This window comes from Ambystoma mexicanum, chromosome 12 (assembly GCF_040938575.1).
Source record: "Ambystoma mexicanum isolate Mex_15411 chromosome 12, UKY_AmexF1_1, whole genome shotgun sequence".
NCBI lineage: Eukaryota > Metazoa > Chordata > Amphibia > Caudata > Ambystomatidae > Ambystoma > Ambystoma mexicanum.
The window spans coordinates 467,567,564-467,587,232 of NC_090936.1; the positions used below are offsets into that span (position 1 = coordinate 467,567,564).

General features: G+C 48.4%; 1 protein-coding gene across 1 annotated transcript in view; it reads left to right on the forward strand.

Annotated features, from left to right (window-relative positions):
• Positions 1-19,669, forward strand: part of LOC138513675 (V-type proton ATPase 116 kDa subunit a 4-like) — a 241,387-nt gene that overhangs the window by 44,517 nt on the left and 177,201 nt on the right. The window contains exons 3-4 of the mRNA XM_069628738.1: positions 12,185-12,263; positions 12,757-12,854. Coding sequence (XP_069484839.1) covers positions 12,185-12,263; positions 12,757-12,854 — 177 coding nt within the window. The remainder of the gene's footprint in view (positions 1-12,184; positions 12,264-12,756; positions 12,855-19,669) is intronic.

The window sequence follows — 19,669 nt, forward strand, 5'->3', positions numbered from 1 at the left end:
CCGCTTCCTCCTCCCAGTCCCTTCTCAATTGGGGCACCTCCTTACCCACTCTAGACATTACTACTTCATATATTTGGGATATTTCGTGCCCCCCTCTGAGATATCGTACATCCTTTCTATGGCAGTGTCAGGTTGTTCTGCTAGTGCTGCTTCGGACCACGTTTCCTTCACCCGTTTAATTCTTCTATTATACGTGATATATTGCCCCATGTGTACCCCAGTTTCGTCCACTATCTTTTGAAAGTCTAATGCCTTTCCCTCTTGCCATATATCTCCCAAGGTCACCAGGCCTACCGGCTCCCAGTGCTTGCGGATCCCTTTTTTCAGTTGCTCGTCCACCCCGCACATCGCCACTAGTGGCGCCTGCGATGAATATGGGGTCGGATGTCCCATGGCACGACACGCCTTCTGCCATGTCTTCCAGCCCAGTTCCAGCAATCTCGATCGCCCATGTATCTTTGGTTTGGGTAACCATATCAGTTCTTTAAGGAAATAGGGGTCACATTCACTCCTCAGCAATCTGGATTCTGCTGCCTCGTCTTCCGACAGCCTCCTTGACACATATTGTAGCTGCCCTGCCAGGTGATATATCTCGAAGTTCGGCAGGTTGATGGCCCCTCTATCATACACGTTCTGTAATTTCCATAGGGCCACTCTTTTCCTGGAGTTATGCCACAGGAAGCCTCTGCAAAGACTCTGGAGTTTAATACAAAAAACATTTGGGCATCATATGTTGGATATTTGCAAAAAAGTGTAGTAGCCTGGGTAGGGCCACCATCTTGAGCAAGGCCGCCCTTCCCACCATAGCTAAGGGGAGCTTTGCCCAGAACCTCATGCTATTCTCGATACCTTCCACTGCCCTTTCTGTTTTATATTTGCGCTTGTCTGCAATTGTGTGGTATATGTTAATCCCTTGGTATCTAAATGTTTCAGTCTGCCAGGCAATTTGTAAAGTGGGTAAGTTCTCCTGTGGGACTCCTCTGTACCTTGCAAGGGGGAACATGCACGATTGGTTGGGGTTCACCGCTATGCCCAATAGGGTCGCGTAGCGCTCCCTCACCTCCAGGATATACTGCAAGTTTTCCTCTGGGTACCGGAGGTATAGTAGTATATCATCCGCATACAATGATATCAAGTGCGATCCCCCCCAGTGTGGATTCCTATCTCTTCGTACTGCTGTCTCAAATAGATTGCTAATGGTTCTAGTGCAAGGATGTACAACATTGGGGACCATGGACAGCCCTGTCTCGTGCCTCTGCTAAGTTGCCATTTCTCTGAAATTAACGCTCCCGTTTTGACCCTGGCCGTTGGGGCGCTGTATACCATTTTCCCCCACCGCAGGTACCTTGGTCCCATCCCATACACTTTCAGGGCCGCCACCAACCAGGGCCCCCTTACGTAGTCAAAGGCTTTCACTGCATCCAGTGAGACTATCGCTATTTCGCTTGGGTTGCGCTCCACTTGTTCAATGATATGGTGGAGCCTCCTGTGGTTGTCGGATATGCTTCTGCCTGGGACATATCCGGTTTGGTCGGGGTGTGTGAGTTTGTTTATTACCCTCTTCAGTCTATTTGCCAGCACAGCCGTGAGGATTTTACTGTCCTGGTTTAGTATAGACAATGGTCTGTCTGACCCACAGTCTGTGCTTGGCTTGCCTGGTTTGAGCAGTGGAATGATTACCGCCTCCCTCAGAGATTCCGGCAGTCTCCCTTTCTCAAAAACCTCGTTTAGCATTGCCAGTAGCGGGGGGAGCACTTCCTGTCTGTATGCTTTGTAAAATTCACTAGGGAGCCCGTCTGTTCCGGAAGCTTTGCTTGAGGGCAGATGCCAGTGGTTACCGGGTCTGGGTTTCTTTCTGTGTATCTCCTCTCCTCGCTTGGGGCACCTGCCTGCCTATGTTTATCGGTCCAGTCTCTCGCTGTGGCTTGCAGAAGTTTCTTAACTGTTTCTTACAATGTTTGCCTTGTCCTCTTGGTATGGGCCAGTAGTGGTATGCAGTATGTGTTGTGGGGCCTCCGTCCCCACTATATCTGCCACAGTGCTCTTATGACAGTTGAGCCCTTGATTTAGCACCCTGCACTGCAGGTCTTGTTTCCAGCCTGCAGTTTGGTGGGCTCTTAGTTTGCATTTACTGCCTTGGAGATTATATTGCGGGTCTGCCACGGTTGTGGGCTGACTTAACTGCTGGTGTTGCCTCCTAGTGCCTTATTGCGGCCAGGCAGGTTGTCTTCTGGGGGGGGGAGTCTCTGATCTTGATCGAGCCCCCGATTGTTGGATCTGAGTCCCGTGGTGCTGTTGGTCTGCACGCTTAGCCTTCCTCCGTGTGTGTCATGCTTCCATGATCCATTTCGTCATCCTCGTGGTGCTGAGGTCGTGTCGTGGCTGGGTCCCCCTCCCTATCTTGTTCCGCTTGTCTGTGTGCCCCCGGGTGTCTGCCTGCCCAGGTGCGTCCTGCAGGTGGTAAGCCGTCTGCGTGAGTGTCAATGGAGGGCCGGGCAAGTCTTGTTCTGCCGCTGCTGGTGACAGCATTACATGCCTGCAGCTGCGCTTTATGCGCTGCAGCTGTTGTGGCATCCGATTATTCGGAGGGGGGATTACTGGCACACCTCGTCGCTGCGGCCGCACAACAGCCTTCGGGTCTTTATTGCGCTCACCATCAGGCTACGTCTTGACGGTGTTCCATGTGTGTCAATGCCCTGCAGGCTTCCGTCCGCGGCACAGACCTGTTCAATTCTTCCAGCGGGCACACACTTTTTATTTCCATCAGCCTCCAGTCCGTGTGTTGTTGTTGCTTCTCCCAACAGGGTTTTGGTCTGCCCGAGTCCTTTGTTCCTTTTAGGCCGCCATTTTGGATTGTCGTCCGCGGGGATTCCGCGATTCTATTTCAGCAGTTATTGCCGCCTTGGATGTTCGTTATCGAGTGGGCTTGATACGCTGGGTGCCGCTCGCGTTCCTATCACTGGTCCTGCTCTTTAAAGTCATTTTAATGCATTTTGCCGGAGGGCATGTTCAGAGTTCCGTCGGATCAGTGGGTGCTCCAGGGTCTTCCAGCCTCTCACATGGCCAGTGTAGCCATGCCCCCTATCCGCATACATGCCCATATTTTGACAGAGTTGGGAGGGAGATTTTTTTTTACAGAAACTGCGAGAATAGAATGTTCCCATTTGACTGACTTGTGGTTAGAAATATTTTAGAACAGAGAAAGTACAAAAAGAGCACAATTTTTGATGAATTAATCGGGAATCTCCCGTCCAAATTGGGAGGGTTGGCATCTATGTATCGGTTCTGCTCGTACCTTGTGGATTTCTGGAATACCTCTTGCTGTTCATCTTACGTTGAATCTTCTCCGCTAGTTATCCATCCTCATGCCGCCTGGATCAGCTTCATCATTGTTTTTTCTTTTCTTTTCCCCCAACGGGGAACGGGCATACTGGCCTAGGGATGTTATTATCCTTGTAGTTAATTTCTGATCACAGTCTCTTCCAACAAGTACTTACACATTGTCCCTTTTCCTTCCAGCTCCCGGGGATCCTCAGGGCCGCCTTCTCGCCCTTCCACCTTTATCCTCTCTGCAGGCTTATTTTCTGTATAGAAAAAAACATGCTATGAATGCAACTTTCGAAAAGCATAAAAAGAATTCCGAAATGTATGTGTATTCTACTCTAAATGCTTTTTGGAAATGTTTGTCTGCATTGTGAATTTGAGGTGTTTAAGAACAGACTAAATCAGTGACGCGCCCCCTGAAGTGTGCCTGAAATAAACCTGTTACTTTTTTTTAGAAGAGCAAGCAGGGGAGTTGCTAGGTCTGGAAAAGACCTGGGGCTACGCTGATGTCGGAACTGTTGGGACTCGGGGCTAGCTAGTCTTTTGGCTGTAGCCCCTGAGATTCTATCCGGGGCTACAACCAAAAGATCAGGGGCTATAGCCCCCTTAGCCCCCCCCTAGCAACGCCCCTGAGAGCAAGTTAGTAGTAAAACCAGAGGTTGGTTTGGAAGGGGGTTTACAATATTTTAGTGCAGTAAGAACAAGGATATCTAAGGTTCTGATTAATTTGAAGAACGTGATCTGTGGGAAGAAAACGAATGGTGGGGTATATAAAGGTGTCAGTGAACCAATCAGGTGTGACCATTTTCATAGACCATATTTGGATGGAACCCAGGTCAAAGGGAGGTGCGAAGTGGGGATTCTCGCGGTATCCAGATGGGTGAGTGGTAGATGGTGGTCTTTCTAGGGAAGGGTGCTCACTTCTGTGTCAGAGAGATGTATTTTGGCGAAGGAACCATTGGGGCCAAGTTACGGCCGTCATTATGGGTGGCAGTGGAGCGCAAGACATTCAGGGTGAGTGAAAATAACTACGTTCAAATGCAGTTGATTTGCATGAAACTATAAAATGAAAAGCAAGAAACAGATTCTCAGTGGTCCCCCGAAAAGAAAAGGGAACACAATCATTATAAATGCAACAATGCACTGTTGCACCATAAAGTATAATGTTGGCTGGCTGATCTTAAGATTTAAAACCATGAAGTGCAGTGGAACCACTTTTTACAGGTTTGCGGCATGATGGTTTACATGATGGCCCAGAAGAGGCAACTCTGGAATATGCTTTGAGTCTTGGTAATTCCATGATGTCCTGCTTAGTAAGAACGTGTCACTTCTGTTTGCATTTTGTGAATGGGAAAATACAGGCGCTCTCGTGGAATGGTGGTAGTTTTTTTTACATCTGTACCAGTCGATATGCTCAACTTTCAAAATGATCATTTACATGGTGTGATGCTCCGACAATGTCTCATAAAGTTATACCTTTGACACTAACCTAATATTTTCACACGAGGAAGGGCGCTCAGCGAATCAGGTGGCTGGAACAGCGGGCAAGAATACACATTCCCTGCCCACTGTTCCAGTCACTAGGGGCCCTTCCCTGGGTGGTGCCATCTTTTCTTTGTAATGTGGGGAGGCAACAGGGAGCCTCTGAGACTCTCCAACCACCCACCCGCCAAAACAATCCTATAAGTGAATATGGGGCAGCAAGGGAGACGAGTGGTAGCAAGGGAGACCTCAGGGATCGCATCTGCGTGCTCTGTAGACCCCCAAATGACGTCCCTGGGCTTTTCCTGGCATGCGTCTTTGCGACACCTTAGTTAAAGCTTGAGCTTGACTCTGGCTTTTTTCGAAACTCACTCTTCAGGCTAATGTATTTGTTTGAGCCAATGGCTGGGCTCAGAAAACTAGTCTTCTCGTTTGGCTTCACGCAAGTAATCCTTGTACTCCTGGCCATCTCCTTCGTCACAGTATCAACTTAAAAGCTGCATGCATAGTACCATGGAGGGTCTGATCTCTCAGTGTTATCAAATAGGTTAGTTTGGCTAACTTGACAAAAATACATATTAGCCCTATCCAGGGAGGGGGCAGGAGGATTTGGAAGGGAAGTTGGATGTGGTGAAGCGGGGAGATACCACATTCTCTGGTGATGATCGTCGCCATTCCCATAGGAGGATTCCCACCCCATGTGATCCTCCCTCAGTGCACCACCCACAGGGGGATTATTGTACTGTGGATACACCGTCCTGACCCCATGGGAAAGGTCTCCCCCTAGTGGAGAAGGGACGACATCCTCAGATTCATCACAGTGTGCACCAAAATGGTTATGTTGCTTGGATACATGATTTTGCCCAGTCTCAATTGTGAAATATTTCTTCATTACTCTTTTAATGAATGGTTGTGGATAAAGAGTGCACATCTTTTATTCTTTAATTCACCATTACGGGCAGTGCATTTTTCGTTCCTATTCTCCCGAGTCATGTTTACGGTTGTCTTTATACCCCGAAGTCTCACAGTGGTGCAGAAGTCATGAACATGTCAGGACATCTTCCTAATACAACCCTGTTCCTTAAGCCTGGCAGCCTCCTTCTTGCGCAGTCACTTCCCCAACATATGTGGCTGCAATAGAATTTAATATCCAAATAACGAATGTCACACACACTGACACAGCTCTGTATGTTAACATATTTGCCTAGTTGATAACGGGACACAATTTGCCGCAATGTAGCTTACTTAAATGAAGTGCATTCAGATATATATTTGAATGGCACCTCCATCGCTGAGACACATTGGGGGTCATTACAAGCTTACCGGTCTGGAAATAACCACACTGGTAAGCTTGCCGGTACTATTGTTTCCGAACCGGCAAACTATGAGTTCTGCGGGCGGGGCACAGTAACTGGTGTCGGGGGTTGCAGGGATGTCCCCCGCTTACCATTGTGGTAAGCGGGGACAAGAAAGTAAAAAGAATGAATTTTAAAAAAGCACCCCGCTGCGTCAGCTCCGACCCACGTAAGTGGGAGGAACCGATGCCACAGGGATAGCGGGGAGTCGGTGGCGCACACAGAAGTGTGCTGCTGTAAAGGTAAGTGGGGTGGGTGGCTTGGATAAGGAAATGTAGGCCCGGGGATGTGGGTAAAGTGAATTATTTGATCACTGCGTCATGCCATAATTGGTGTCGACATTTTCGTCTGCGCAGTTACAGGCGGCGCAGTGATCACATAGATTCCCTTGCAGCAATGTGCCATGTGAACCTATTCCGGTATGGTGGCGCACTTTACTGCTGAGTTGGTGGTAAGCAAAACCTGAAAGGGACCACACCACTTCGGCTGGAGTGCAGACTTCCTTTGATGAACTTTTTCCAGGAGCCAGTGTCCTGGATGCTGAGGGTGGCAGCGCTCTGTATCAAGTTCGGGCAGAGCTTCATGAACCTCTGCTTTCCTACAAGGATAGGCCTCCACCCACCAAGAAAACACATCCACCATGACCAGACAAAGATATGACATGCACGTGCGGAGCTGTATGAAGTCTGTTTGCATGTGTAAAAATGGACCCTCCGGTACAGGACATGCAGACAGCTTCATGGGCAACATTTTGGGTTAGACATACAATACAATTCTCGCAATGATTCTGAGCCATAGTGGCTAACCCAGGAGCCACCCAATCTCACTGTAACTGTACAATCATGGCATTTTTTACCTGAATAGCAAATGCTGTGAGCATCACAGACTATGTAGGGGCGACATACCTTGGGTGCCACCAGGGGGACCCCACAGTGAATCTTCTCCCACTGTATACTTACGTTGCATCCAGGTCACCTTTTAAGCTTCAGGAGCTTGATCTTGGAGTATTGCCAGACTGGCCTGGGAAGTTATAGGTGACTATGGAACTACAGCACAAACAAGACATTCATTAGGAGCCAGGGGCACTCTCAAGGCTGATGAATGAGCTGCACCATCGGCCAAATCATTTCCATGGTCTTTAAATGTCTGTGGGGAATCATGCGCCTTTACATTTTACGGTAGCTACTGCTGCAGGGAGTAACAATGCCCCTAGTAAGGATGACACATATTTTCCATTTATTTGTGACATAAAACACCCTTTCTGCTTCCACAAAACTCCAAAGTCGTGTGCCACCCGATGGGTGTACCTGGAATCGTTCTAGATTGTGACTGATCTACCCCGGGCCACTGCACATGTGTGGGTGAGAGACATGAGCTCTGCACCTTAAACGGACTTAGCTACAAGTAACTGGTATGTTTCTAGTACAGCATAGGGCGTACATACAGAATACCCTGAACCCAATTCTGCTGTTTCCGCCACAGAAATGACCAATCCGTCCACAAACAGAATCAGATCAGGATTGAGCACCGGTACATCAGACAGGTGAACCCAGGGAGACAATATTTTTTCAACAAAAACCTGAATCATAGGGCTCTCCAGTCTCCGGGTTAAGTACCCGGGTTAAGTACATTGAACAGGGTTTAGAACTGAACAACTATTCAGGTTGACATTGGCAGCAGAGATGAGGAACTTCTCATAGCATGTAAGTTGGGAATTTGACACATGTTGTGTCATTCCCTTAAGTAATAATGACAATACTGCATGGGGAATAGAAACTGTGATAGGATGGCCTTGTACCAGGGAGTCTGTTTTCTCCACCAATAGTGCGACAGCAGAGATGGCGCACAGATACGCTGGAAGTCTTGCAGATACTAGTTCTAAAAGGGTTTGGGGGTGTTTGACCATATGAAAGGTGACCGCGGCAAACTGACCAAAAAAAAACAGCCTGCATGCGGTGACTTTTCATATGATCAAACACCACCACCCACACCCTCCACCCCAACCCCCTCGCCGCCTGATCCGCTTCAACCCTGCGGCGTCAGATCCGTCCCTCTAACGCAGGTCGGATCCGATGCTGCAGGGTCCCTTTTACCTTTTTTTCCATCCCCCGTCTCCAATATTGAGAAAGCAGAGGACACCCCTACAAACCCCCATGCCAATATACACCGAACATGGGGAGCGGGGGACAATGATTTGCAATGATACATGTCTGCACATCAATCTTGTATCAGCTATACTCAACACCACACATCATTCCGTCAGCCACTCCACCTCTTTGTCCATTAATGGCCACCAATATTGCTCCTTAAAATATTTCTTCATCATAGATGTCCCACCATGACTCTCAGGCGTAATGTTCAACAATTTAGCCCTCACACTCATTTGAGACACCATCCTATGATCCTTCATTAACATGCGTGCCTTCACGGACAATTCATCATGTACCTTAATAAATGGTTGCATCTTCATTCTCATATATCTTTCCCTGGATCAATAACACTTCTCATGACATATCACTCATTTCAACACCTCATCCTCCAAAAAGGTTCTCCTCCACTCATCCCTGATATGACATTACATATATTTCCCAATGCTGAAACCATCTCCCTCTTATCTCCTTCATCACCCTCTGCCTCATCCGAAGGAACAGGCAACTGTGAAAACAGTCTTCCCTAAAATGCCTCGATCGCGGTACATACTCTAGCCTGTACATACATTCATGTAACTTTGAAGCTAAACAAGATAATCTGTCTGTTCTTTTCCCAGTCCCACCAGCTCCATGCACCTTCAACTGTGGTTTGTGATTGGTACATATAGTAAAATATGTTCCCTACAAGTACGACTTCAAATGATGCTCTGCCCGCACACACACCAGAACATCCCGCTAAATCACAGAATGTTGTTGCTCAAATGTCTGCAAGGTATGGGAAGCAAAGGCTGTGATATATTTGTTCTCAGCAAGCATTTGTGCCAATAAGGCACCCAATGCACATGCACTAGCATCCACAGTCACAACACATGGTTCACACTCACAAATTACCTTTCAAGCTGGTGCGATATCAAGGCATTCTTAATTTCCTAGAAACCTTTCTCCCTTCTTGCATACTATTCATACTTCACACCCTTCCACAACAATTCTCTCAAAGGTTTCAATTTAAGTCACATACCCCCTCACAAACTTGGCATTATACTCACTTGAACCAAAAAAGGATCAAATTCATTCCCTATCCTTTGGTGTTGGTGCCTAATTTATGGTCTTAATCAATCCATCCCTTGGCCTCACCCCATATGCGGAGATTTTATGACATAAATACTACACAGGGAGCATTCAGAAAACACATCCTCTGTTTTTAAAGTTATGCCCTTCTCCCTTAAGAGTGTTAGCACTTTCTCCAGAATCATGCTATGGTCATTTACAGTATGACCAAAAACCAACAAATCATCCTGAAATGCCACCACACGAAATTTTCCTCCTTTCAAAAACGGTCACAGCAGATGCCAATTGGAATGGCATCCTTTTAAACTGGTACTCTTTCTCAGGTGTCACAAAGGCAATCAGGTGCAGAACAATCTGGTGGTATGCTGCCTTCTATTCCAGAGTTGATAATAACTTTGCATTATCGACCTTCACCAAAAGAGATCTTCAGTTTTGTAATGGTTGACAGTCCTCTCAAACTAAAGCATTCAAATGCCTTAGGTCTACACATTAACTGATGGTCCCATTCCTCTTGCACATCACCACAATTGGTGAATGCTATAAGGAGGACTGCATAGGTTCCATTCTCTATTCCCCGCACAAGCAATCTAAATGTGCTATTAACTCATTATGAATACTGAGAATTATGGATCTCACACATGGCATAGCATTGTTCCTCAATTTTTTTCAATGAAAAGATCCCTTCAGGCTTCTTGGCTCATCAGGAAAAAGATCTTTAGAATTCACTAAATCATCCTTCAACTGCACATTCTGGCCTGGAGTTAATAATTGCTCTTTACTGCATGGATCCAATATGCTTTTCATTCTAGCTTGTGTCTCCCATTCCAACACATTAAATCCTTTCTTGGCAATATATATTTTCTCCTCTGCAAAGCGCCCCTTGAATTCTAAACTTTCATGAGAATGTCCCAGCAAAGATATTCGTTTTCTTTTGAATTGTGAAGAGTTAATTCATGCTCTTAACAATCTCCTCTGTCCAAACAATTGTCTGTATGTGAATTGATATATAATATGAGGGTACCTGTAACACCAAAGGTCCTCCAGGTGAGTAATACAGTGATAACCAAAAATAAATGGACCTTGAGGATGAGGTTGCAAGGATAATGCTACCACATACTGTTAATACACAAAATAAATGTATTCGAAAACATAGAAAAACCAATACTGTTTGCCATAAAAATCACAATACATCTCCCAAATTTGACATCATCAATTTCATTCCACCATCCATACACATTCTCACTCACACACATCCAATATCAACCTTAACACACAAATGGGTAATCTCTTGCATGAGACCCTCTTAAAAAACATAAATGGTATTTCAATTCTTCACACCCAAAAAGGATTAACAGTGTGTATATCTGTTAAGTAGCACAGAAGGCTTGTTAACAAAGTCTACATATGTTTCGGTCGGTATAAACAGCTTTCCCAGTTAGCCTAGTGGTTACTCTGACCTTCTTCAGAACATATTCCGATGAAAGATGTGTTTTAGCCAGAAGCTCTCCAGGCTGTATTCATGGAGGTAAAGCGAACTGTGGAGCGGATCCTAAATGCTCCAATGATGTATTCCAAATGTAGAAGAGCTTCTATCAGTGCAGTCTAGGCTACCAGCGTAGCTCGCTGTCCACCTCTTCGTGGTGGACCTTTTTAAATGTCACACCCATGCATCCGGTGTATATACATAGAGTCAGCGAAACTGCGTTGCAGTGTTGCGGTATATGATGAAAGCGGACAAAATATCTCACACTTCCCAGACTGCTTTCGCACCCTGTTCTTCCAAAGCATTCCGGCATAAACTCACTGGAAAATCACCCACGGGTATTCTCCTCAATTCTGCCGTCCCCTGGCCTGCTACATTTGTCCCTGCAATGCTTAGATCAGTCCAGCACCGCAGAGAGCACACTTTATTCCCAGATTAACCGTTATCGTCAGTGGAGGAGTCCGTCCTATCCCCAGTGGCAGCAGAGCCCAGTTATTCCCAGTGGCAGAGATACAGTTATCCAAAATGGCAGTGTGCCTTCATTCTCGGTGATAGAGGCCCTGTGTTACGGTGAAGGGCAGAACACGTGTTAGGCAAAAGATACTGTATCCAGATGCAAAGCACCTTTTTCCTTGCAGTGGCAGATCTTGTGATAGCCCCATTGTCAGAACTCATTGTCACCCCTTTTATCCCCAAGCACAGAGTACCATTGCCCCCGTTATTATCCAAATGGGAGGGGTCACACAAGTGCCAGGTGAAGGAACAGATCATGTTATCATCCTGGCACAGAGCCATGAATCCCTAGTTAGAGAGCCTTTTTACCCCCAGTGGCTGTCTATTCAATTGCAGTCCCTCTGTTGCCCAGACTGGGAAGGCCTTGCCATTCCTAGTGGCAGAGCCCATGTTGCACCCAGTAGGAAAGACCTTTCCTCATCAGTAGCATTGCCAGGTGCAGGAGGGGCACAACCCTGGTATCACGGTGCTCGGTGTATCACAGCCTAGAGAATGGCACCTTCGCCACCCAGCTAGAATCACTCAACCCTTCCACTCTGCCTCCCTAGACATATGTGTATTGGCCTGAACTGCTTGCACAATAAGGCAATGCTAGGGGGCCATCGGCCTGGGGTGCCAAAGAGACCCACCCTGATGAAATCTGAGAACCCCTGCTCTCTTGGCAAGTGGGGGGCAAGCACCAACATGTAACTTGGCCTGAAGGGGCATACACCATGTTACTGAGAGGTAAAGGCGTGGTTGTGACGTCCTAGCTGCTATTCACCTGTGTACATGGATCTCAGTTCTAACCAGATGTTTTTCTCCTGCAGTTGAATGCGAATGTCAACAGCTTCCAGCGGCGGTTCGTCAACGAAGTGCGCAGGTGTGAAGCCATGGAGAGGATCCTGCGTGAGTTCATGGAGATCCACCATGCTGTGCACCCTCAAATCTGTGAACCTCAGAGAATATATCCTCCATATGTTCAGTGCTCTGGGCCTCTCGCAGATTACTTCTGCCCCTCCCTCTCTCTCTTTACCTATGTCTCTCTCCATCTCCCCCATCTCTGCCGTTCTGTGTTCTAAATCTGTGCTGCTCTGAAACCTCATTTCTTATCTTAACCCTTTCTCCCAAGCCCTCATCTTCCCACTCGCTTAGCCTTCCTTTGCTGTCCACCTCGCTACTTTTCTCCCTTCTCTTTCCATCTTGCTCATATCGTTCTCCCGTTCCCACCTTCCCATTGCTTCATAATCTCCATCTTGTGTATCCCGCAATATTACCGTCCTCTTTCTATCCCGCCTCTTCCGGCCCTTTCCTCTCTAGCCCTGACCCGCGCAGCTTCCCCCTCTCTGTGGTAATGAGTGCTTCATTGTTGAGTACGTCACAGCGTTCTTTCTATCTCTAGGTTTCCTGGAGAGTGAGATGGAAAATGATAAGATTGTGATTCAAGAGCCTGCCACCTACCCACAGGCACCCCTGCCCCGCGATATGATTGACCTCGAGGTGAGTATTAACAGGCGTCTGCAGAGCTGGTGGCTGGAAATTTTAATCTCTTCTGTCAATAAACACTCCCTCTCTTCTCATCTGTGGTGCAATCCGTGGTACACATGCATACCCATCTCTAACTCCATCTATGGTGCGATCCGTGGTACACATGGCCAACCCATCTCCAACTCCATCTGTGGTGCGATCCGTGGTACACATGTCCAACCCGTCTCTAACTCCATCTGTGGTGCCGTCCGTGGTACACATGTCCAACTCGTCTCTAACTCCATCTGTGGTGCCGTCCGTGGTACACATGTCCAACTCGTCTCTAACGCCATCTGTGATGCCATCCGTGGTACACATGTTCAACCCATCTCTAACGCCATCTGTGGTGCCACCCGTGGTACATATGTGCAACCCATCTCTAATGCCATCTGTGGTGCCACCCGAGGTACACATGTGCAACCCATCTCTAACGCCATCTGTGGTGCCACCCGTGGTACACATGTGCAACCCATCTCTAACTGCATCTGTGGTGCCATGCGTGGTACACATGTGCAACCCATCTCTAACTCCATTTGTGGTGCCATCTGTGGTACACACGCCCAACCCACCTCGAACTCCATCTGTGGTGCCATCCGTGGTACACATTTGCAACCCATCTCGAACTCCATCTGTGGTACGATCCGTGGTGCACATGTCCAACCCACCTCTAATGGTGCCATCCGTGGCACACATGTCCAACTCATCTCTAACTCCACCTGTGGTGCGATCAGTGTTACACATGTGCAACCCATCTCTAACTCCATCTGTGGTACGATCCGTGGTGCACATGTCCAACCCACCTCTAATGGTGCCATCCGTGGCACACATGTCCAACCCATCTCTAACTCCTTCAGTAGTGCGATCTGTGGTACACATGTCTGACCCATCTATAACTCCATCTGTGGTGTGATCCGTGGTACACATGTGCAACCCATCTCTAACTCCATCTGTGGTGCGATCTGTGGTGCACATGTCCAACCCACCTCTAATAGTGCCATCCGTGGCACACATGTCCAACTCATCTCTAACTCCATCAGTAGTGCGATCCGTGGTACACATGTCCGACCCATCTCTAACTCCATCTGTGGTGCCATCTGTGGTACACATGTCCAACCCATCTCTAACTCCATCTGTGGTGCGATCCGTGGTACACATGTCCAACCCATCTCTAACTCCATCTGTGGTGCGATCAGTGTTACACATGTGCAACCCATCTCTAACTCCATCTGTGGTACGCTCCGTGGTGCACATGTCCAACCCACCTCTAATGGTGCCATCCGTGGCACACATGTCCAACCCATCTCTAACTCCTTCAGTAGTGCGATCTGTGGTACACATGTCTGACCCATCTCTAACTCCATCTGTGGTGCCATCCGTGGTACACATGTCCAACCCATCTCTAACTCCATCTGTGGTGCGATCTGTGGTGCACATGTCCAACCCACCTCTAATAGTGCCATCCGTGGCACACATGTCCAACTCATCTCTAACTCCATCAGTAGTGCGATCCGTGGTACACATGTCCGACCCATCTCTAACTCCATCTGTGGTGCCATCTGTGGTACACATGTCCAACCCATCTCTAACGCCATCTGTGGTGCCACCCGTGGTACACATGTGCAACCCATCTCTAACTGCATCTGTGGTGCCATGCGTGGTACACATGTGCAACCCATCTCTAACTCCATCTGTGGTGCCATCTGTGGTACACACGCCCAACCCACCTCGAACTCCATCTGTGGTGCCATCCGTGGTACACATTTGCAACCCATCTCGAACTCCATCTGTGGTACGATCCGTGGTGCACATGTCCAACCCACCTCTAATGGTGCCATCCGTGGCACACATGTCCAACTCATCTCTAACTCCATCTGTGGTGCGATCAGTGTTACACATGTGCAATCCATCTCTAACTCCATCTGTGGTACGATCCATGGTGCACATGTCCAACCCACCTCTAATGGTGCCATCCGTGGCACACATGTCCAACCCATCTCTAACTCCTTCAGTAGTGCGATCTGTGGTACACATGTCTGACCCATCTCTAACTCCATCTGTGGTGTGATCCGTGGTACACATGTGCAACCCATCTCTAACTCCATCTGTGGTGCGATCTGTGGTGCACATGTCCAACCCACCTCTAATAGTGCCATCCGTGGCACACATGTCCAACTCATCTCTAACTCCATCAGTAGTGCGATCCGTGGTACACATGTCCGACCCATCTCTAACTCCATCTGTGGTGCCATCTGTGGTACACATGTCCAACCCATCTCTAACTCCATCTGTGGTGCCATCCGTGGTACACATGTCCAACCCATCTCTAACTCCATCTGTGGTGCGATCTGTGGTGCACATGTCCAACCCACCTCTAATAGTGCCATCCGTGGCACACATGTCCAACCCATCTCTAACTCCATCAGTAGTGCGATTCGTGGTACACATGTCCGACCCATCTCTAACTCCATCTGTGGTGCCATCTGTGGTACACATGTCCAACCCATCTCTAACTCCATCTGTGGTGCGATCTGTGGTACACATGTCCAACCCATCTCTAACTCCATCTGTGGTGCGATCAGTGGTACACATGTGCAACCCATCTCTAACTCCATCTGTGGTGCGATCCGTGGTACACATGTCCAACCCATCTCTAACTCCATCTGTGGTGCGATCAGTGTTACACATGTGCAACCCATCTCTAACTCCATCTGTGGTACGATCCGTGGTGCACATGTCCAACCCACCTCTAATGGTGCCATCCGTGGCACACATGTCCAACCCATCTCTAACTCCTTCAGTAGTGCGATCTGTGGTACACATGTCTGACCCATCTCTAACTCCATCTGTGGTGCCATCCGTGGTACACATGTCCAACCCATCTCTAACTCCATCTGTGGTGCGATCTGTGGTGCACATGTCCAACCCACCTCTAATAGTGCCATCCGTGGCACACATGTCCAACCCATCTCTAACTCCATCAGTAGTGTGATCCGTGGTACACATGTCCGACCCATCTCTAACTCCATCTGTGGTGCCATCTGTGGTACACATGTCCAACCCATCTCTAACTCCATCTGTGGTGCGATCCGTGGTACACATGTCCAACCCATCTCTAACTCCATCTGTGATGCGATCAGTGGTACACATGTGCAACCCATCTCTAACTCCATCTGTGGTACGATCCATGGTGCACATGTCCAACCCACCTGTAATGGTGCCATCCGTGGCACACATGTCCAACCCATCTCTAACTCCATCAGTAGTGCGATCCGTGGTACACATGTCTGACCCATCTCTAACTTCATCTGTGGTGCCATCTGTGGTACACATGTCCAACCCATCTCTAACTCCATCTGTGGTACGATCCGTGGTACACATGTCCAACCCATCTCTAACTCCTTCTGTGGTGCCATCTGTGGTACACATGTCCAACCCTTCTCTAACTCCATCTGTGGTGCCATCCGTGGTACACATGTCCAACCCGTCTCTAACCCCATCTGTGGTGCCATCCGTGGTACACATGTCCAACCCGTCTCTAACCCCGTCTGTGGTGCCATCCGTGGTACACATGTGCAACCCATCTCTAACTCCGTCTGTGGTGCCATCCGTGGTACACATGTGCAACCCATCTCTAACTCCGTCTGTGGTGCCTCCGTGGTACACATGCCCAACCCATCTCTAACTCCGTCTGTGGTGCCATCCGTGGTACACATGCCCAACCCATCTCTAACTCCGTCTGTGGTGCCATCCGTGGTACACATGTCCAACCCATCTCTAACTCCCTATGTGACTTCCGTGGAGGAGGGCTCATCTCAGGCTCCTCCCTTATTTTCCTGTCTCCTGCAACAGCAGCATCGCTGTGTGTGAGCTGGATCCTGGAGACTTGCAAGGGGCTGTAGGGTTTTTCCACAGGGGCAGCATTCCAGGAGGCTACGGATAGATCCCCTGTTCGTTTATAACGTATTGTCTTTAAATACTAGGCTTGTCTCTTGGAAAAATCCTGCAAAACGACCTAATGCCTGGTCCCCTTGCGCCCCGATAAAATAGCGACAATCCTCTTCTTTGTATAGGTGTGCCCAAACTAAGCCACCTTGCCTGCACAATACTTGATTGCGGTTTTAAATTGTATTAATGTAAGACAGTGTGCGCTGGCTTTCAACTATCTGATTTGATGTAAAGAATTAGGCTTCTCTAGACGGTTGAATAATTGTTTGAGAAAAGCTGTCCGACTTGGACAAATGTCAACAGATGCCTTGTGCTAGTCACTACATGTGCATGTAACCTTTTTGTAACTGATTCTCGTTTACCTTTTCTTTTAGCCAATTGTTAAGATATAATATGCACTTTTACGAATTGCAATGATCAATTCGAGGTTTGATGATGATGAGGTACCAGAAGGCGGCCCACTCATTGGCAATCTAGAGAAGTGATGGATTCACTTGAGTCTCAGAGATTCCGAACAGCATCATTGTGCAATCGCAGAAAGAGGTTCTGCCTCCGATGCTTTCTGGTGGTGTGCCACAGATAGCTTAGAGGGTGATGCTGTGCTGCAGAAAGCTTAGAGGGTGATGCTGTGCCGCAGATAGCTTAGAGGGTGATGCTGTGCCACAGATAGCTTAGAGGGTGATGCTGTGCCGCAGATAGCTTAGAGGGTGATGCTGTGTGGCAGAAAGCTTCCAGGGTGATGCTGTGCCGCAGATAGTTTAGAGGGTGATGCTGTGCCGCAGATAGCTTAGAGGGTGATGCTGTGCCGCAGATAGCTTAGAGGGTGATGCTGTGCCGCAGATAGCTTAGAGGGTGATGCTGTGCCACAGATAGCTTAGAGGGTGATGCTGTGCCGCAGATAGCTTAGAGGGTGATGCTGTGTGGCAGAAAGCTTCGAGGGTGATGCTGTGCCGCAGATAGCTTAGAGGGTGATGCTGTGCTGCAGATAGCTTAGAGGGTGATGCTGTGCCACAGATAGCTTAGAGGGTGATGCTGTGCCGCAGATAGCTTAGAGGGTGATGCTGTGTGGCAGAAAGCTTCGAGGGTGATGCTGTGCCGCAGATAGCTTAGAGGGTGATGCTGTGCTGCAGATAGCTTAGAGGGTGATGCTGTATCCCAGACAGCTTAGACGGTGATGCTGTGCCACAGATAGCTTAGAGGGGGATGCTGTGCCACAGATATCTTAGAGGGTGATGCTGTGATGCAGAAAGCTTAGAGAGTGATGCTTTGCCACAGATAGCTTAGAGGGTGATGCTGTGCCGCAGATAGCTTAGAGGGTGATGCTGTGTGGCAGAAAGCTTCGAGGGTGATGCTGTGCCGCAGATAGCTTAGAGGGTGATGCTGTGCTGCAGATAGCTTAGAGGGTGATGCTGTATCCCAGACAGCTTAGACGGTGATGCTGTGCCACAGATAGCTTAGAGGGGGATGCTGTGCCACAGATATCTTAGAGGGTGATGCTGTGCTGCAGAAAGCTTAGAGAGTGATGCTGTGCCACAGATAGCTTAGAGGGTGATGCTGTGCTGCAGATAGCTCAGAGAGTGATGCAGTACTGCAGATAGCTTAGAGGGTGATGCTGTGCCGCAGATAGCATAGAGGATGATGCTGTGCCACAGATAGCTTAAAGGGCGATGCTGTGCCGCAGATAGCTTATAGAATGATGCTGTGCTACCAATAGCTTAGAGGGTGATGCTGTTCCACAGATAGCTTAAAGAGTGATGTGGTGCAGCAGATAGCCTACAGGGTGATGCAGTGCCGCAGATAGCCTAGAGAGTGATGCTGTGTCACAAATAGCTTAGAGGGTGAAGCTGTGCCACAGATAGCTTAAAGAGTGATGCTGTGGTGCAGCAGATAGCCAAGAGGGTGATGCAGTGCCGCAGATAGCCTAGAGGGTGATGCTGTGCCACAGATAGCTTAGAGGATGATGCTGTGCCGCAGATAGCTTAGAGGATGATGCAGTGCCGCAGATAGCTTTGAGGGTGATGCTGTGCCGCAGATAGCTTAGAGGGTGATGCTGTGCTGCAGATAGCTTAGAGGGTGATGCTGTGCCGCAGATAGCTTAGAGGGTGATGCAGTGCCACAGATAGCTTCGAGGGTGATGCTGTGCCGCAGATAGTTTAGAGGGTGATGATGTGCCGCAGATAGCATAGAGGGTGATGCTGTGCCACTGATAGCTTAAAGGGCAATGCTTTGCCGCAGATAGCTTATAGGTTGATGCTGTGCTACAGATAGCTTAGAGGGTGATGCTGTTCCACAGATAGCTTGTAGGGTGATGATGTGCCGCAGATAGCTTAGAGGGTGATGCTGTGCTGCAGATAGCTTAGAGGGTGATGCTGTGCCGCAGATAGCTTAGAGGGTGATGCAGTGCCACAGATAGCTTCGAGGGTGATGCTGTGCCGCAGATAGTTTAGAGGGTGATGATGTGCCGCAGATAGCATAGAGGGTGATGCTGTGCCACTGATAGCTTAAAGGGCAATGCTTTGCCGCAGATAGCTTATAGGTTGATGCTGTGCTACAGATAGCTTAGAGGGTGATGCTGTTCCACAGATAGCTTGTAGGGTGATGATGTGCCGCAGATAGCTTAGAGAGTGATTCTGTGTCACAAATAGCTTAGTGGGTGAAGCTGTGCCACAGATAGCTTAAAGAGTGATGCTGTGGTGCAGCAGATAGCCTAGAGGGTGATGCAGTGCCACAGATAGCCTAGAGGGTGATGCTGTGCCACAGATAGCTTAGAGGGTGATGCTGTTCCGCGGATAGCTTAGAGGGTGATGCAGTGCCGCAGATAGCTTAGAGGGTGATGCTGTGCC